General features: G+C 38.9%; 1 protein-coding gene across 3 annotated transcripts in view; it reads left to right on the top strand.

The window, feature by feature from the left end:
- The first annotated feature begins 824 nt into the window (after positions 1-824).
- nlk2 (nemo-like kinase, type 2) overlaps positions 825-11,294 on the top strand; it is a 34,180-nt gene continuing 23,710 nt past the window's right edge. For 2 of the 3 annotated variants that reach the window (XR_006011491.1, XM_041994278.1), the window contains exons 1-5: positions 825-2,550; positions 5,841-5,970; positions 6,130-6,185; positions 8,792-8,898; positions 9,691-9,776. Coding sequence is in view for 2 of the 3 variants with exons in the window: in XM_041994278.1 (XP_041850212.1) it covers positions 2,087-2,550; positions 5,841-5,970; positions 6,130-6,185; positions 8,792-8,898; positions 9,691-9,776 (843 nt within the window). In the remaining variant the exon portion in view is untranslated. The remainder of the gene's footprint in view (positions 2,551-5,840; positions 5,971-6,129; positions 6,186-8,791; positions 8,899-9,690; positions 9,777-11,294) is intronic. The other variant, XM_041994279.1, reaches the window with a different exon arrangement.

Here is an 11,294-nt window from a genome sequence, read left to right as displayed (position 1 = left end):
CCTCAGATTTAGTTTGGTGTTTTATTCTTACTCACTTGTTTGTAATTTTAATAATATTCGACAGCCATGTAAGGCTGTTATGTGGAACATCAGACATGTTACTGAAAATGAACTTTTATATTAGCAAATACAGAATGCACATTTCTTTTAAATATGGAAAACCTTTAGTGATTTTTTTTGTAGATGTCGATTACTGTAACAAGAAAGCATCTCAACTAACAATGGAGAGGGTTTGGGTGTAAGAGGATGACCCCACTAAATAAATAAAATAAATAAATAAATAAAAATAATATCAGCATTACACTGCATGTCAGAATGTACTTCCACATGTTAAACATGACAGTTGCATATTTATTAAATATGCTGAACTCAGCTCAGTCAGAAATTTGTTGGTCAAGTTGAAATATATCAACACTGAAAAAATTAAAACAGAATGAAGCTTTTGAATTAATAAACACAGTATATTACAAGTTTTTTAAGGAATAATAGAATTTCGTCAATTATGTTTAAGTCATGTTTGCTTTTATTTATTTATTTATTTAATTACTTTTTACCCGATGCATGTTTATTAATCCACCTGGAATGCTGTGATTTCCTTTACTTTGAAAGCAGGTGTTTGTATAATCGGCCCATGTAAATGTTAAGGCTCTCCAGTAGATAGACAGATAAATTCGCTGCCTCAGTGCGGATATCATTGGATCTCCTGTTTAGCGGTCAACCCAGCTGTCAACCCTTTCGGCAAACGCCATAGGCTACCTGTAGTGTCAATCATGGAGATTACAAGTACGTCATTGCGGTGCGATCGCTGATTGGACGGCTTTCCTGCATAATCTCACCGCCGAGTTGCTAAGATTGTGTTCACCATGTTGGATCAACTGCTCATCTCAGTTGCTTTGTAATCAATTTATCATCTCAGTGGCATGTCGTTGGCCCGAAAAGTGAAGGTACCACTGAGGGGATTTGTTGTCCTCGGCCGAAAGCAACAGGGCTCACCGACAACATCACAAGGACGGCTATTTTGATGTGGAGACACGGTTGCCTATTAGCTAGCTCCGAGCTGTCAGGTTGAATATCCGACTGTCTCGCGACACAAGCAGCAAGGTAATTTATCCTGCATTAAAAATAAATATAGAACTTTTCTTGGCATGGTTGCTAAGTATCTCTGGATGTGAGGTTGTAAAGGGAGCACAGAAAGAAACAAACTGACCACAGAACTGTCGCCGGGGGACTCAAGTTGACTGAGGAACCGACTGTGAGGATTCCTGCTGTAATATTTTGAGTTATGGTCGCGAGCTTCGTCACCCGTCAGGATGATGGGGGTTTCTAGCTAAACGGGCGGTTCGGTGGATCGGCGTTGTAATATGTAAGTAGCGTGGATGGCGGTGGCCTGGGCCTGCCTGCTTGCCTGCGTCCGCTGTTGTGTTGTCGCCTGGGCTGGGATACACCCCCTCTGCACCGGATCTGCGGCGTTAATTACGGCCCGGAGATTACCTCTGTTTACGAACTAGCTACCTGCTTTGCTCACGAATCGGAAGAGGAATCTGTTTGGGATTGTAGATGCGGTTTCCAAGCCGTGTGGAACCCCCGTGGTGGGAGGATTTACGGCGCTGGCCCAGAGCGTGTGGAAAACTTGGGCACTTTTAAAGATGAATGCTCCGCTTCCCATGTGACATGATTTAGATGCAGACGGAGAAGCCGCCTCTGTCATGAGGAACATCAAAGACCACCAAGTTAATTTATTGAGGGGGGTGCGGGTTATTTTCTACTGAATAGTTTTTATTTTAGTTGTGCCACTCAGACTTTTAGACTTTGGTCTCAGCTGTTGGCTCCAGACCTTTGTAGTCTAATGGTGCACAGACGAGAAAATTAATTTCGTGGAAGTCGGCCAGATCCTTGTGGGCATTATGATGAAGAGACGCATCAGAGCGTTTTTTAACCCATGAAGTATAAAAGTGACTAATGTCGAGTAATTTTAAACCCGAATCTGTTTCTATATGATTTCGGAAAGTTTCATTGCTGCTGTCTGGTAGCCATCCTCATCACTTTCAGAAGCCGCTTCAGAGAGGAGGCTTTCCAGCATCATTGGATGGCTCTTTGCGGCACGACAGCTACAAATGTCCCGAAAATGATGGCTGCTTACAACGGTGGCTCCTCAGCAGTGGCTGCCCATCACCACCACCAGCTCCAGCACCTTCCGCCTCCCCACATGCATCACCATCACCACCACCACGCGGGCCAGCATCACTTGCAGCACCCGGGCTCAGCCGCTGCCGTGCACACGGTCCAGCAGCATGCTTCCACGGCTGCCGCTGCGGCGGTGATGCTCAATCCCGGTCAGCAGCAGTCCTACTTCCCTTCTCCCGCCCCCGGACAAGCTCCTGGGCCGGCAGCGGCCGCGGCTCCCGCCCAGGTTCAAGCAGCCGCCGCCGCTGGTGTCAAAGCTCACCATCATCACCACCACCATCAGCAGCAGAGCACGCACCACCTTCCACAGCAGCTGGACATCGAGCCGGACAGGCCCATTGGTTATGGAGCGTTTGGAGTTGTCTGGTAAGTCCACATTGTATAACTTTCTACTTTTCCTCGTGTACCTCCGGCTCAGCTGAATATAAAAGTTAAGTTGATATGTGTCTAAATGAGAGCAGTGTTTCTGGATCTTTGGTCATCTTAACGTTTTTTTTTTTTGGTATGCATTTTTAGTGTTTGCAGGAATGCACACTTTAATAAAGAGCCTCATCAAAGTTTACTGAGCTTAGATAAATGTGTGAAATTTTTAGTTGCCAAGCATGTAAAAACAATTGCAGAAAATATCATTTAATTGTATTTGTTATTGTGTTTTTATTATTATAAAACTAAAAAGAATGATCACAATCTATTTCACCCATGAGGTATAATAACTGGGAATTGGCAATTATTGCTATAACTAAAATTAAAAGTTTTTCTCTTTGCCTTTTAAGTTTTGCAAGCACAAAAATATTAAGATTGGCAAACTTTCACTAAAATATGCAGTTGAAAATATACAATATTAAAGTGCACTATTAAAAAAAAAAAAAAAAAATCACATTTATATTAAAAAGAAACTAATTTCCAAAGCTTTGATAATAGCTGCTTGTCAGGATGGACCTGTGCTGATATTCAAACTTTGGCAAACATTTTCCATCTCTCTTACCAAATATTTCCCATTTAATTTAAAGGAACTACTTTATAAGCTGTGGAAATATATTTTATATTGTGAACAAGTCAGTAAAAAGTCTTGCTTTAGCATGCTGGTTCAACTTGAGGCTTTTTAGAGAATTTTTGGGAAAGCCGAGTAAGGAGTTGCAGTATTTTAATCCTTGAAGAAACAAATGCATGGGCTAGTTTTTATGTTTGTTTTGTGTTGTTTCGTCTGAGCTAGCAGAGGAGGCTAAATGTGCTGCAGCTGTAAGGCAAAACCAACGTTGCTGAACACGGTTTTTAAGTAAAGATGCTATCGTAACTCAGCGGATTCTCCAACACTGACTGGATATATGGGAGCACACACTGATGGAGCACTCACTCACCTGTGTTTATCTTCTGCAGAAGAGGAACAGTGATGAGTTAACAAGGACATCTTTTTTGTGCTAATGAGGTTTAATTCATGTTTGACTGAGGCTAAAGAAAGTAAGACATGTTTCTTTTTAATTTTCTGATCAGCACAATGCCCTCCCTCCCTGCAGCATTTTGGGGTCAGAGGTTATCATAAATCATAAATATCATAATTCCACCGTCCTGAATTGGCGGAGTGGAAGGAAATGACCATTTAACAGGAAAAACCTTCCACAAGAACCAGATCCAACCTGTGGGGTTGATGGGACAGGAAAGAGCCATAACTGTAGGCCAGGAATACCCGCTGAGAAAGGGGGGAAAAAAAGAGACACACAAACTAATGATAACAATAATGTCATGTATTAATATATAAAGTGAACAGCATGCTTCATAGGATAAAACCAATGCTCAAGTTGGAAAAAGCTTCTATATTTGGCAGTGCATTAATTTAGATTAATAACACAAATGAATATAATCTGTTTTCTAATCCACAAAGCAATACAATTTAAACCAAAAGACAAGCTGAGGCACCATGTGGGCCAGCTGGATACATACTCATAGAGCAAATGTGCTCCATGAGTATGTCTGATCATTTGGGAGTGACCCGTGTATGTTAAACAAATCAATACATTATAAGCTTTATCTGGTAAATTTCCTCAGTATAATATGAATATGTATCAGTAAGTAGAAAATGACCAGATCCACAGGAAAACAAAAGGAAAACTTGTACTTTTTCATGAAGGATATATGTTTAAAAGATAAAGTATGAACTGTTACTTCATTATCAAGGTTGGTAATCCAAAAATAATAGAGTGACGCTTCATTATTTCTAATTGTATCAGACTGATTTCATTTCCTGTATTGTATGTACTGTGTTTCTGTAAGCAAAAAGGGATCTGTGTTCATTCTTGAATCCCAGACTGCAGCATCATGATTAAAATGAGTGTGCTCCTAGGTGTTGTATTCCCATTGAAGTCTTAGCCAGTTCATGCTCATATCTACTGCAGTCATATTCTGCAGGATTACAATGCTGATTAAACACTTCTGGTGTACCTAAAGGCTAGGTGTGGGCATTATTAGGGTTTTTTGACCAGTGCAGAAAGGGCTCAAGCCAAAGCTCAAACCTTTGCCCAGTAATCTTTGGAACTTGTCAAAGGTTGTATTAATAAGTGAGACATTAAGAGCTTGATGTCTTACTGCTTAAAAAATGGCTGCTTTTGAAGAATTATTATCCATGTCTGCTAAATCATATATAATCTAAAATGAAGGTTTGGTGATATATGAGCTTTGGAGATGGGTCTCAGCCGGTGGTGAGATACTTCGGGTCTTTCTGTAAGATTGTAGGAATGCCAAGCGCAAATCAAGACTTCTTCCTCATAATGTGGTCAATGCCCACACTTATGTTGATATGGCGATGCAACGCTTTTAGTTTGTGTGTCTAACTCGGCTTTCTGAAGGAGGCAGATATTATATGTATAATGTCTAAGTAAAGTCGGTTCCTGTGGTGTGAGTCTTATTGTAGTGATCAGGGTACAGTCTTGTGAAACCTGGGACCTTAGTCTTCTGCCATCTGTTTGCTTTGACTGATCCTATTTGAAAAGGTTCACTGAAGGTTACGCTGTGAAGGACTTGTGTAGAATTGAAATGCTCTTAGTTACACCTGCTGAGTTCCTCACGAGGCTTTGATCTTCAGATTCTCCAGATTCTTTAACTAATCATTTAGAAATGTGCTTTTCCAAGAAACACCAAAGAATAGGGACATGTTCATTCTCCCCTAATCCCTCTTACAATCGCTTTGTCACAGTATTGTTTTTATTTCCCCCCAATATTTTGTGTGTAATCAAAAGGTGTGTTTGTGTGTGTGTGTTGGAAGCTTTTCTTTCTTTTTCTTTTTTTAAGTAACCATGATGCACATTAAAAATATCTGCGCTTTGACAGCTCATGTTGCCATATTAGTGTGACATCTGATTGTTTTCCGATTGACTCATGTTGCTACACCGACTCTTCCTGACACACACGTGTCGGTGTTGCTACCTCTGCTTCCATCTCAAAGACGCTTTAACTTTCACCCCTCCCCCATTCCACCTAAAAACAGAACAGCGAAGGCAGAAAATCCAGCCTTGAACAGGGAATGCGATGAAAAGACGACATACTGACTGAAAACTGCTCAAATAATGTTAAAAAAGGTGTTAAAATGATCATGATACAGTGTTTCTGTCTCCATTCTTCTTGTGATCCACTGAATCTTAGTGTTGTTTCTCCTCTGCAACAAGGTCTGTGACAGATCCTAGAGATGGAAAGCGAGTCGCCCTCAAAAAGATGCCCAATGTCTTCCAAAACCTTGTTTCTTGCAAGAGGGTCTTTCGGGAACTGAAGATGCTTTGTTTCTTCAAACATGAAAACGTAAGTGTGTCATCTGATAGTTTTTCAGGCTATTCCAAAATTTTAAAATACTCCAAAAAGATTTCCTCTGCGAAAACAATGATAACAATGACAGAAACCAGTTTTTTTTGGGGGGAGGGGTGTAAAATTATATCACCATGAATTTCACTCCCTCCACAGGTGCTTTCTGCTCTGGACATCCTCCAACCTCCACACATCGACTACTTTGAAGAAATGTATCCTTTGCTTCAGAAATTCCAGCTATAGGATTTCTTTTTCTGGGTAATAATGCTGAAAATGCTATTATTATTATTATTATTATTATTATTATTATTATTATTATTATTTCATGGACTAAGTGACAAGGCTGTTGGGTAATTGTTGGCTTTAACAAACTGTTGTTGGCTCATTGCGTGTTTAACATGTTTATTGCTTCTTCATTCTCGCTTCTCAAATGACTCATGTTGTCTTTTTGGCCCAAATTTATTATTATACTAATTTGTTCTCATTCTGAAAGCAGTTGTGAGCTGCACACTATAAATATATTAAAGTAGGGGTGGATCTAGAAAATATTTCATAGGGGGGCCAGGCAAAAGGTGGGGAAAAAAGACGGGGAAAAGGGTGGCTCATGCAAATGCGACTTTGTTTTTTCTTTTTTAAGAAAGCTTTTAGGAAATAATGATATGAATGTTACATCTAAAGTGGTAATCAAATGTAAAAGTAAAGCAATATGTGTTAAAGCAAACAACCAATTTTTTTTTTTATCAACAGTTGTTTACTTAAGATGATCCTGCTTTGTTTGGCTTTACTCACGACTGCACAAGCATTTATACTTATAACGACAAAAATTTGCCAAATCAGTGCTTCTTCATCATTATTGCCCATTGACCTTCGACACACTTGTCACAGAGTCGTCACCCACATAGGCAGATGGAAAGATGATACTAAATGAATGCTGCATCATGATCGGCAACATGGTAGTGTTGGTGTAGAACCGTAATTCTCAGCTGTTTTTTTGAGCCAGCCCCCCCTGCCCACGTATGAATAAACAATGTATGAGTGTGAACAGCGTATGACCCATGTGTATAGAAGAAGTAGCATGCTGTGTTGTACAGAAGTAAATATGGATGCTACACATGTCAGCGTGCATGTCACACTTTTGAATTTGTTGTGGAATCAGGACTTGACTAAATAATGATATAATATTTTTTTGTCTATTGTTTACATGCGATGGATGTTGCCACATCCGCCTCCGCTGGTGCAGATTGTGACAGTGACATAAAAGTGGGATGAAATGTGTCGTGACCGTTCAGACTGAGGTCACTTTGGAAAACAACAGATAAAGACCTGATTTAAGAACACACATGATAGTCGACTACGTTTGAATTGGCAAAATCTGACTTGTGCTGTTTAGACATTAATAAAAAACAGATATGGGTCATATATGGAGAAATAAGTCAGATTTGCCTGCAGTTTGAACGTTGCTTTAGTCTTCCCTGAATATCAGACCTAATGGTGATTTATTCTATATCATAAAAAATATCCTGCAGTGAAACTGTAATTAGGTGAATAAAAATTCCATATAATACTTAACAGAAAATCAAACTTTAAATGGGGCTTATTGGCAAACATCACTGAGTATCCACTAAAAGCTGCTACACAGTAATTGTACTAAGTTCATTTCAGCCATAGTACGATCCAAGGGATTGTGGTACTTTTTAAACTGACTCTGTGGGTCTGGGGGCTTCACTGAGCAACAGGTGATAATGCAGCTTGAAGCAAACCAGGGCTAGCTGCGCTGACGAGCCATAGCATCCTGTGTAATGTAAGCACCTGCTCTACCAGGTGAGCAATGCAGGCCCGCGATGTACAGTACAATCGGTGTACACGCTAAGAAGCACCAATCTTAACATGCAGCATATGAAAATGGCTGGAATAAATTCAGCTAAAAGCCTTTACTGAGCATGATGTTTTGTGGTCAAAACTTGTATTCCAGGTGAAAAAAAGAACAATGCAAGAGTTTACTTCTGTGACTGTACTAGTTGCAAATAACTCCTGAAGGTTCTGATTATTTACATAAAGGAGAAAAGGGTTTTTTTTTTTGGCTCCAGTGCGCCCTCCTTCTACCACCTTTGGGTTTACCTCCTTCTGGATCCTCATTGGCGTTTCTGAGGTGAATTTACGTGTAACCCTTGTTTCCCCTGATTCTCATTGGTCAGTAGAGATGTCATCATCAAAATAGAACAATGGATTGTTAACACAACAGATTAACAGATAATTTCCAGAATCATTGGCAAAAACGACAAAAAAAAAAAAAAACAAGACGACATCATGGTAGATGTTAGACACTAACAGCTAATCCAGAATGCTGCTATTAGAGAAAATGCAAATTTCTTTAATGATTTCAAGAATATTAAAGCAATTTATTTCATCTTGGTGTCTAAGGGTACGTCTCCAGGGTCAAGGATTCTAAATAAGATGTGGCATCTATCCTGATGATGGAAATAGAGTAATATTAGCTCGAAGTATACATAAGTGCTGGCATGGGGTTGGTAACTGGGTGGGCTGTTTGGGCTTTTAGGGTTTTTCTCAGGTGAGGTACACTGTGGGTCGGCAGAGCTCTGCGCTATCTGAGTGCTTCTCGTTTTTAGTGGTATATTAGTGTTCAGTTGTGAAATATGGCCTGAGCCAGCTTGTCATGTGGAATCACCAGAAAAGTTTCCACTGCTGATACTCAACATTAACAAAGTTGTATGAAACAGAACACCTACAGCAGCCTGGTCTTGTGAGAATTTCCTTTTGTGGGCTTTTTGTTTTTAAACCTTAATCTCCTGTTGATCAGCTATGTCGTGACTGAACTTATGCAAAGTGACCTCCATAAGATCATCGTATCACCGCAGCCTCTGAGCTCAGACCACGCCAAAGTTTTCCTCTATCAGATTCTACGAGGTAGGTTCTTTTATTTCTAATCACTGAAATGATAACTGCGTTGAAAGCTGCAGATTTGTGGTTTTACTGTAGGACATCTGTGCAGAGCTTCTTGTCATTGTGAAGAGTTACAGAATCATCCTCTATGCTCGAATCCCCTCAGTTCTTCCACAAATGGTATCTGAATTTCTGTGGTTTGGGTTTTAGTTTGACTCCTCTTTGAATTGATTGCAAACACTGTAAAGAAATGACAGACAAAAATGTTTGTAGATCCAGGTGAGTACCTTTACCTAGGAGAGTGGTGCAAGAGCTTGAGCGCTCAGTGTGACTAACCTGTGCCACCCCCATGGACAAAATCCTATTAAAGTATTACGCTTTTCAGTTAAGAGCTGATCTGGCTCCTGTCCTCCAAACTCATGTCTATCATCCCAACACGTGTTTCATCCAGTACATTTAAAGCTAAATGCTGTCAGAGTTTCCTGTTTTGTTTTATTTATTAAATAAAGGAAATGCTCATGGATCATAAAATGGTCTGAGCAAACAGAAATAACTGGCTGTAGTGGCTATGTGTATTAACTGTATCTGTGATTGTTTATTAGAACATCAATCCGTCCCTTTAAATGAAAAAAGACAATTCAATCAGATGCTGGTGGTACAATTTTTTCTCCTCTGAGATTGTTTTTTGAGCCTGGTCGCTGATAAATAAAAATAAGTTCATGTCTTTTATCTCATGAAAGAGGCTGTTTTTATGACAACTGTCATGTCACAGCATTACAGTTATATATATATTTTTTTTTTATCTCTTCCGCCTAGGACTTAAATATCTTCACTCTGCTGGAATTCTACACCGAGACATCAAACCTGGCAACCTCCTGGTCAACAGCAACTGTGTGCTGAAGGTGAGTGTTGCAGGCTGAGTCGTTACCTTTTCCACGTTCAACCTGAGGAGTGGCATTTTAAATACAACTGAAGTGTTTTTAAAAATTCAGTGTTTCTGCTAAACTTTAGTTTATGGAGCATCAGCTCACAACTAAAGTCATTTTAGGATACTTCACAGAGAATTTCCGGTCTAGTGATGGAAGTCTGGCTCTTTTGGCTCAGCTCCATTAGATTAGCTGTTGCTTTCAGCCTCTCGATTGGTCAGGGCTTGTTTTTCAATCCTAATTTACCTATTTTTAATGGTTTGTATCTTAGTAAACATTTTTTTATTTTGTTGTTTTTTTCTATTTTTAATAAAAGTTTTATTTATTTTTTAATAGTTACTATTTAATTAATCAAACCTTACAATTAACAACTGAACAAAGAACATCAAATCAAATAAAGAAAGGACTAATTCTCAAAATTATGACACATTAATTTCTCTCAGGCTATGTACACACTGCAAGCAAAAGTGCAAGCAAATCCCTTTTCTTTTTTTTTCTCTTTGGGCCATAAATCTAGACATATACCCATATCTGATCTTCTACATGACAATTTTAAATTTTGTTCAAATCTGATCCAGGCCACTTTCACATGTGGTACTAAATTGGACACATAGTCGATCTTATTTTGTCTGAATGGTTATTTTGCGTTTTATCTGACTTTTATGTCATTGCAGTGAGACTGAAGAAGGCGTAGATAAAGCAACAAGTGAATTTAAACAATGGACAGAACAATATTATCATAATGAATGGGCTCTGATTACACAACTTTAAAACTGATAAATACATGCTACCAAGTGTGGCATCTGTATGCAACGCCACATCTTTCTCTGCGTAATGCTAACCCTTCACGACTGGAGACGGTTCACACTGGAGTCTGATGGCAGTCACATTAAATTAAATTATAAGGTGAACAACCACTGTAAAAAATAAAGATTATTAATTAAATCAAGAAATAAAGTAATAAATAAATAGATGATAATAAAGACACTTTGTATTGGATTCTAGTTGTAGAAGCACTGTGCAGTATTACAGTTCATTTAATCAGTCAGCTGAAGATCTTTAAATGAATTAAATAATTAATAAATATTTATTGTAAATGTATTTATGGATAAAGTGATTAATAAAGCATAATAAAGCATATTAATAAAGCATCTGCTCCTTCTTTCTTTCACATAATGGTACGATCCTTGTCTTTCCTTGTATGTGATTGGCTGCATGTTGTGCCAATCAAAATAAAGTCCTGCTTCCTGAAGAGTTGGCTCTTCCTGACAGGACAGACTCCTCTCACACACTAAAACGAACTGACTTTTTGAGCTGTCTCGTTGATAAAGGACGTCACCAGTGCAGTCCTCCTTATAAAGACAGTTTGTACCGGATTGCTTTGTATTGTTGTAGAAGCATTGTGCAGTATTACAGTTCATTTATTCAATCAAGTGAAGATAGTTTCTGATGTGATGTCAACTAATAGTTCATTTTCTTAGCTTTAATAAGAAG

Source organism: Melanotaenia boesemani, chromosome 9 (genome assembly GCF_017639745.1).
Source record: "Melanotaenia boesemani isolate fMelBoe1 chromosome 9, fMelBoe1.pri, whole genome shotgun sequence".
Classification (NCBI taxonomy): domain Eukaryota; kingdom Metazoa; phylum Chordata; class Actinopteri; order Atheriniformes; family Melanotaeniidae; genus Melanotaenia; species Melanotaenia boesemani.
The sequence above is the reverse complement of the archived record's forward strand: the minus strand, read 5'-3'. Positions and strand labels throughout refer to the sequence as shown.